Source organism: Pterocles gutturalis, unplaced genomic scaffold (assembly GCF_000699245.1).
Source record: "Pterocles gutturalis isolate BGI_N339 unplaced genomic scaffold, ASM69924v1 scaffold21504, whole genome shotgun sequence".
Taxonomy (NCBI): domain Eukaryota; kingdom Metazoa; phylum Chordata; class Aves; order Pterocliformes; family Pteroclidae; genus Pterocles; species Pterocles gutturalis.
The window spans coordinates 4,870-13,097 of NW_010136287.1; the positions used below are offsets into that span (position 1 = coordinate 4,870).

An 8,228-nucleotide genomic window follows, 5' to 3' on the forward strand; every position below is an offset into this window, starting at 1 on the left:
ACAAGCTGAGTTGGAAACGCAGTTCAGAAAAGACCAGATACAATTACTGCATAGCAGCCTGTCCAGATGTGCTTCTAGCTGGGAATTTGAAACCTAGGGCTGACTTTTAGTATTCCACACATGCTGTTGCTCAGCCCTTTCATACGCGTTTAAAGGAAACGCTTTAAGCGGTGTAAAGCAACCTGCTGATCACATTGCTCAGGATGCCTGTTATCTCAGCAGAGTAAAAACGTGTGGCAGCACACACAGGTCTAAACACTGCGCCCACTGCCCAAGCCCAGTGTTCGAAATGACACTCGCAAAGCAGCTGTTTGTGGCTCCTCATCTGACATCTTCAGATTTGTAAGTGACTCTGATCAGGGAGAGGGGAGAGCAGACGGAGAGGAGAGGGTTGCAGGGATGGTGGCTCTCACCTGAAAAGATCCAGTTCGTGGATACTGGGGAGAACCAGGGGGGCCGGTAACAGATTCTAAATGAGGAAAGAAAAAAACCAAACCAACAAACCCCAAACTGTTAGTAAACGGAAGCATGCTGACCGAAATGCCATCTACACCGACCACAGCAATCAGAAAGCAGCTCCTACAACACACATACAAAGAAGAGAACAAGGTTAACGCTTGGAGATACGAGCCAGAACAGATCTGGATTGAACTTTCAAGGTCCAAATGAATTTCCTTTGTTAGAAGATAGCCAAGAATCCCTTCCTTTCAAATGTGAAAGATTTCCTGTGCCTGCTCCTTTATTTTCTAGAGTTTCCTCTGGGGCAAGGCAGAGCTTAAGATACAGATATAGACATAGGGCTGGTGACATGGGTACCGAAAGTTGTGAAACATGACTACATTATTCAAAGGAGAGAAAAAGAGAAAAGGTCAAACAAACAAGAACCAAAATAAAGCTGAATAAAAGCTGTAAAGATGCTCAGACAGCAAACGCTGCAGAACAGCCCAGGAGACAGGCAGGGTCCCATGGAGACCCACCCAGGTGTGAGTCCCCAGGACGGCAAGGTGAACGAGAGCTGCGAGAACAGTGCACATACATAGCTTGAAGCACACAAATTCTGTGCAGGGAGTCCTGTTTCGAAAGAGACAGGCATGAGAGTGTGCAGTTTGACCCAGAGGGGCAGCTTAAACCACAGTAATCCCAGGGCAAAGTGGTTTCCAACAGGCTAAGACCCAAAGAGCTCCAGGTCTTCTCCCCCCCCTTCCCTAGCAGTCGCGACTCTGCTCCTCGCTGGCTTGTGCCACGCCACGCTCCATCTCACCTCCTGATTGAACTGCTTCACTGGGCTTGATCCCGGCTTATCCACCCTCGATGGGATCCTCACCTGGAGCACAAACAAGAGCAGATCATCCAGGGAGATCCATTCGCACACACACACACACTTTGCTTCGTTCCCTAACAACCACCCACGTGAGAAACCTTCCTCCATTATGAGCTCTAATTGTACAGAGGTTAGGAACAAAGGGAAAGAACCTCATTGTAACATCCAGAAGAAAAGGGAATACGTTCCACTTCCCACTTTGCCTCATTCTGCTGCTGAGTACCGATCCCCAGCAGGGAGTACCTGAATGACAACTCCCATCACCGGCAGGTTCAGAGTCTGTCCCGGCGCAGGAGGCGGCCACTGATCAATCTCGTTGCACACTGGAGGGACACAGGTAAGGAAAAAAATTAACCTGAAGGTCCTTACAGCTAATTCAGCTGGTCCTGTGAGTTCTGCCAATCTAATTATCGCTCATTCCCAGCTCCCAGGTCCCCCCGGCTAGCTGCAAACAAACGCTGCATCAAATAACTGTGTGAGCCGAGGACAGCCACCAGAGTGACGCCCGCACGGCTGTCCCCAGCGCACGCCCAGCAGCACTGTATTGTTGATAAATCGTGGTTGAGTAGTGCAATAAAGACCTCGACAGACACGGAGCATGAGCAGTTTTTGCCCTCTCTGGGAATCAGAACTGACAGCCTCATCTATTCAGGTTGTCAGACATTTCCCATCAACGCATCCTTCACAGCTGCTTAGAATTTTGACAAGCCAACCACTCGGATTAAAGTTTTTCCCTGTTGGAATTTGTTCCGGAATGAACCGATTTGGAACATTTCAGCTGTCTTTCAGGATCCTCCTGATAAAACCCTTGCAAGATTTCAGGAGGCAAACCCTCCCTCCTGGATCTGCTCACCTGCCTCCAGGCACGGCTCCAGCTTGTCAAAGTATTCCGGAGCGATCAGCTGCAGCAACGACTGGAACAAGTTCACATATGGAAGGCGTGACACCAGCACCAGAGACTGAAAAAAGACACATTTAGGAGTCAGAGACCCCCTGACACGATTGTTTCCAGCACTACATATACTTACACTGCTTACTAGAGGGCTACACTTTAAAACCCCCATGAAAAACGTGGAAGAGCCCCAAAGCAGCTCTTTCCTGCTGGAATTCTCGCTAGTTACCTAGCTGCTGAAACCCTGGCGGCTGAACCCCCAGGCTTTGGGAGGGCCTGGGTATCCCCAGGGACAAGGAGTTTTTTGTTTAATGGATAAGCACAGCTGGCAGCTTCTGCCAGGGAGGCACCGCGACGGAGAGGGCTGAGCTGGTGACCTGGCAAAAGACCGTCTGGAGGAAAAACAAAAATAAATTGCCAACAGGTTCAAAGCGATCAGAAGAACCATTTCAGATGGAGCAGTGGAAAGGAGCAGATCACTGATCCCCAGGGACAAGGAGTTTTTTGTTTAATGGATAAGCACAGCTGGCAGCTTCTGCCAGGGAGGCACCGCGACGGAGAGGGCTGAGCTGGTGACCTGGCAAAAGACCGTCTGGAGGAAAAACAAAAATAAATTGCCAACAGGTTCAAAGCGATCAGAAGAACCATTTCAGATGGAGCAGTGGAAAGGAGCAGATCACTGAAGCTGAAATCAGGTAGATAGACAAAATAAAGGAATTCTGGGGGAGAAGAAACAAAGTAACTCGAAACAGGGCTGATTGGTTTACAGTAATGCCTTTTTTTCTTCTCGTTTGGGCTTCTGTCTAACGCTTCTTTACGAAACATATCACTATTTTTACAACTTTTCCAACTCAGTCCTGAAAAACTGGGGGTTTTCGTGCTGATTACCACACTGATTATTCTCTTCCTCTAATCATTAATGAACACATTAATTAGGATCCAGTGAAAATTTCTGCAAACACTTCCTTTCCAACCCAAAACTTTGCCATTTGGAATTAAAAAACCATCCAAGTGTGACAATATACTTGACTGAGGAACTCTATGTGCCCACTGCTTCTGCGAGTCTACCAAAGAGCACGCACGTGAGCCTGGTAAAAATATCTGCTCTGCAGGTCCAATTTCTCTAATCCTCCAATGTTCTGAGCGATCCATCTGCTGCTTTAGTGCAGATGAGGAAACTCATTTCTGTACCAGCCCAGAGGTGGAGGAGAGAAAGCAGAGAGGCCAGGGAGCTGCCGGGACAGAGCGGTGTCCCCATCTTCCAGCAAGCCCCCAGACCCCTCTGCTATGAAGCATTGCTCTTTGGAGAGCAGGCGTTCAAAGCTGATTTGTTTGGGAGGATGGCATTTTATCTTTTGATGTGAAAAAACACTACTGAAAGAGTAATTCCACAGACCCAAGGAGAAAAAAGGATCTTGGGATCAAAGCATTTCCCTCCTCTAGAAGTCTGAAATTCCACTCTCTTTCAGGCAGTGACCGTACCTATCTGTCTGAGTAATACAAAGCACTTCGTGTATTTATGCTGTAACAAATATGCCATTTATAATTTCTTTTTCCAGTGTCTGTGTCAAAGGAATTTATGATAAGAGAGAAGGCTGGCGAGGTGCCAGCAGTGTCACTGCTGCTCGTTAGAAGCAACCAGCCCAGCAGGAAGTCCATTGCCAGCTCGCTACTAGGAAGAAGAAAGATAAAAGCAATGATGAGAGCAGGGTTAAGGTGTAACCAGCCCAGACTGCAATCATGAAGCACGTCCTCTCACTGCCTGTGACTCTCGAGTACATAGCGAAGCAACTGTTCGAGTCTCTCGTGACTCAGACAGCAGGTCGCTGCTCATGTGATTAACACACCATGGCAACCCCATCCAGGTCTGTTTGGAATGACACTTGCCACACATTCCCGTTCTCCACGACCTTTGCCGTTTCCTGCAGAAGCACCGTGGGTGTCACGTAGGAAGCGGTGCTATTTCACAGCCATGGATAGGTGCCTTCGTACAGCTACGTGCCAGCGCAGAGCAGCGAGCTATCTGGTTTCAGCACTCACCTTCTGAAAATAGCCTCTCTTCATCGAGCTGTCCTTGACTTGCCTGAAGTACACGTAACCGAAGTAATGAGCTGCCTCCCGCTGCAAGAGAGACCGCCAATGCTGTTATTGAGAAACCGGCGACGGCTATCGCCAAACCTCTCCAGCCACCCACCAAGCAACATCCCTCGCTCCGGCTAGGATCCAGGTACAGCACTCCCTCCTGTTTCCAAACTTATCCACGCTCAGCTATCTGGGAGAGTTTACCAAATGGGACAACAGAAGAGATACAAACAACTAAATTCACAACAAGTTGCAGCCTCGGGTAGCACCTTTCCCTAGCCCCTTTCTGCAGGACCTTCAGGGCCATCACCCAAAAGGGTTAATGGAGGTTTCCACTGATAGAAGCAGCTGAGCCAGCCCCTGAGCTCATCCTGGCACCCCGTGCCACCCCGATGTGCTCTGACTGCCAGGCTTCTTTGCCAGCTAGAGGATAACGCGTTGTTGAGGAAGGAAAGCATCATCTTCCAGGAGGAGAGGTCCTCTGCCATGCCCATCGCATTCCTCTTCAGCCAGGCATTTAGGGCAGCACCAGGGAAACTCTGCTCAGGATGAAACACAAAGCTGAACGATGCTTCACAGCGTCCACGGAAACGAAGAGGTCTAATACAAACCCCCAGCGATCACTTCAAACATGCTATGACTTCTAAACTCCCGCAGACATCAAGAAGGCTGGATAGTTACCAGCACCAAACACAAAGACCATCCTTAAAATAATTTCCTGAAGCCCCACGTGCCCTGTGGCTTCAGGCACCTTTCTCTTCCCCAATATTATCTTCCACAAGAGAATCCAGTACTTTGGCAGTTTTACTTCCCTGACTTCTCTAAAGCCAGGTGAATCTGTGAAGCTGTGTCCTTCTACCGACTGCTGCAAAACTGTAAAAATGTACGCAAGCTGAAAAATCAGAATTTAGGAAAATAAATCCTCCTACTCTGCCTCAGACCAGCAATCCATTTCTGGATTGTGTATCACAAAAAGATCGCAGAAGTGCTCAAAAGGCACATGCTCAGGAAGCATCATCTCAAAGGAGAAAGCAGAAGAGGAGAAGTTGCTCTGGTGGCCATCTGCTCGATTAGAAGGACCAACAGTGCTCAGCACATCCCTCCTCTGCAGGCAATGGGCAGACAGGTCACCGGCGCAGGGTCGGTTTGTGCCATGCCAATTATTCCGCCTGGTTTTGTACATACATACATCCTGCAATAAATGAACTGTCATCCCTCCACAAAAGAGGTAAACACCTCATTTACCACAGACAAGGGTATTCTTGTGCTGTCTCCTGGAAGTGTGCACAGGTAGCCATGCATTCTGTGGGATGTCGCCCGTGTTTCACCGTTTTATCTTTTTCCTGCAGCTAGACACGACCATCGCTCTAACCTGGGGTCCCCCTGCATCAGTTTCATCTCTTGGAGTAGCCCTCTCCAAGTATTGACATGGAAGTAAGTCCCTGGGCTGAAAGCTTTCTCCTTTTCCGACTCTGACCATGGCCAGAAAAAAATAAGAGTATTTTATGCAGAGAAAACAAATCAAAAGTATATTTGCTTTGAACCCAGTAACACCAGCTTGCTCGGCAGCTATAAGCAGTGCACGGAAACGCGACTGACCTGCAGCGTGAGGGGTGCTTCTCTGTTGTACCCGCCATCGTCCTCGTAAGGAGCGCTCCTCTGTCCCCCGGACTGACGGAGGCGGAAGCTAAACTGAGTGTCCCCCAGGCCACCTGAGACAGAGAAGATCACAAACGCTCAGGGAGAAGTTGCAGTAACGAGAAAGCTGGAAATTGCTCAGATCAGAAATGCTGACCAAAGCGGGGATGCTGATTCACAAGAACTCTAAATCTGAAAATGACGGGGAGAGGAACGGCATAAAGAAACCCCCAAACCCACTGCAGGCAGGAGGAACCCACAGCTGAACGCCAGACCTGCTACCATCAAGCTAAACCACCGAACTGAGAAACCTACAAAGAGCCTGGACCCCAGACCACACAAACAGGGATTGCAGCGACAATGCCCCGCACACCAGCTCCAGCAAATGACCCCGACGAGCCCCGCAGGCAGGCACCTCCCAGGTCCCGCTGCACTGCTCAGCCCCCACCCAGCCTGCAGCAGGAAAAAGAGAAGCACAAAGTCCTCAGGAGGGTTCGTCGAGGACTCAGGGCACGGACGTACAAAGAGGTCAGGAAGGAAGGAGCTAAACACACAAAGCTCACTGACCAGAACCAGACTGAGGTGCTAGAATGGGGGTGGGGGGACATGGGTGGGGGATGCTGTGCTCCGAAGAGGAGGAAAGGCTGCTGTGTGTGATGTGAAGGTATTACTGCCAGCAAACCATTCCCTGTAACGAAAGGGATATTTAGCCCAAGGGTTCACAACGCTCCGAGAAACTGGTGAGGGTGCATTCTTAAAAACATCTAAAAGTAAACTGGGCACAGCTGTCAAAAACTAACAGAACTGGTCACAAAGCAGCAGGAACCGGGATGAAGAACATGCTTGTTTCCTCCTGCCACCGCCCTGGTTTATACACAAGAGCTTTGGGAGCACTTCTGCTGGGGGAGCATCCCCTCCCCAGCTGTTTCTCTCCCCTGAGCACTTCCCTCACACACACAGAGATGCTGACAGTTGGCAGCTGCAAGCCTCAGGGAACCTACCCGCTGTGACTATTTTTTATATTTCACTGGCACAAGTGAAGCAGGAGTGTGCAAGCTCAGCAAGAAACTGTCCTGTCACCCACGCGATCCGTGTCCAGAGAGCGGTCGGAACGCCAAGAAGCCTCTTTGCTCAGAGCGAAGGGCTGGGTGCTGCTTGGCAGCACAGTTCTAGAAGACACGGCCCATCGGCCGCCGCCGCGTGAGAGGCGATGACTCACCCTTTCCATCGTGAACCCGTTTATTTCCTAACGGCAACCAAGCACCCCGCAGGCGGCAGCTCGGCCAGCTGATGTCACCTACCTGAGTAGGAGTCTGGGAAGGACAAGTAGCAGATACTGGTTTTCTGCAACAAACAGAAACGCACGGTAAGAAAACTTCCATCACCACCGCTCAGTATCTTTGAAACCAGAAAAAAAAAAAAAAAAAAAGAGTTGTTACCTCTTTCTCTGTTAGCCTGAAGTCGTAAGGATACACCAACTGCAAGAGAGAAGAGTCGGGAAGTCAATCCCCCTGTCCCCCGGGACTTCGACGCAGATCTACAGACACTGCTTCCGCGCGGCAAGGAAGAAAGCATTCGTATCCAATTCTGCACCTCAACACAAGTTTAAAAATTGCCCAAAATCATGTCCTACGGAGAAAGCTCTGGACTTTGTGTATTTCTGATTGCTGTCTGGAGGAGGGTCACTTTTTATTTCCATTTGTAAAATCCTGCTAACAGTCACAGCTCACTAAACCCACCCAGCATCCCGATGGAGTCAGGAGGGCTGGCACCACCAGCTGCTGAGAGGTAAAACCTGATTTCCCAGCCACAAAATGAAACGACAGAGAGTAGGGACAGACTAAGAACGGCTTTAGAAAGGACGCTGTGAGATACAAAAAAAGCAGAGTCACTGGAGGAGGCACAGAGCACCAACAGCTGCAGCTGGGGAAGAAACCTCTGCAGCAGCATTCTGCAAAGATCCGGGCAGGGCAAGACCCCGGTCCTCAAGGATGCGGCAGTGACCAAGAGTGCGACAATGAGCCTGGGCAAAGGTTCCAGCTGGATGAAGAGAGCAGAAAACCCCGTGTCCTATGTACACCGAACAATCCGGTCTCTGGGGTCAGACACAGCCTCGGGTCTGTACCCCAGCTACAGGGTGAAGATGCTCATTATCCTGAGATGCTGTTCACAGCGCCCGCAGAGCAGAAAACAGGCAGCAGGAGGAGTTGCAGGGTCTGGAGCTCTGGTTTAGCCTCCCAGATTTGACGTGTTGATCGAAAGACAAGCCAAGGTTTATTTGGTAGAGCGAGAGGT

The 8,228-nt window shown here is 49.8% G+C and overlaps 1 protein-coding gene across 1 annotated transcript in view; it reads right to left on the minus strand.

The window, feature by feature from the left end:
* The window catches only part of DENND6B (DENN/MADD domain containing 6B), a gene marked incomplete at its 5' end in the record, with an annotated part of 11,872 nt that extends 4,461 nt beyond the window's left edge, over positions 1 to 7,411 (minus strand). The window contains 8 exons of the mRNA XM_010082260.1: positions 414 to 469; positions 1,262 to 1,324; positions 1,565 to 1,644; positions 2,175 to 2,280; positions 4,254 to 4,334; positions 5,895 to 6,007; positions 7,235 to 7,277; positions 7,373 to 7,411. Coding sequence (XP_010080562.1) covers positions 414 to 469; positions 1,262 to 1,324; positions 1,565 to 1,644; positions 2,175 to 2,280; positions 4,254 to 4,334; positions 5,895 to 6,007; positions 7,235 to 7,277; positions 7,373 to 7,411 — 581 coding nt within the window. The remainder of the gene's footprint in view (positions 1 to 413; positions 470 to 1,261; positions 1,325 to 1,564; positions 1,645 to 2,174; positions 2,281 to 4,253; positions 4,335 to 5,894; positions 6,008 to 7,234; positions 7,278 to 7,372) is intronic.
* Between the last annotated feature and the right edge of the window lie 817 nt (positions 7,412 to 8,228).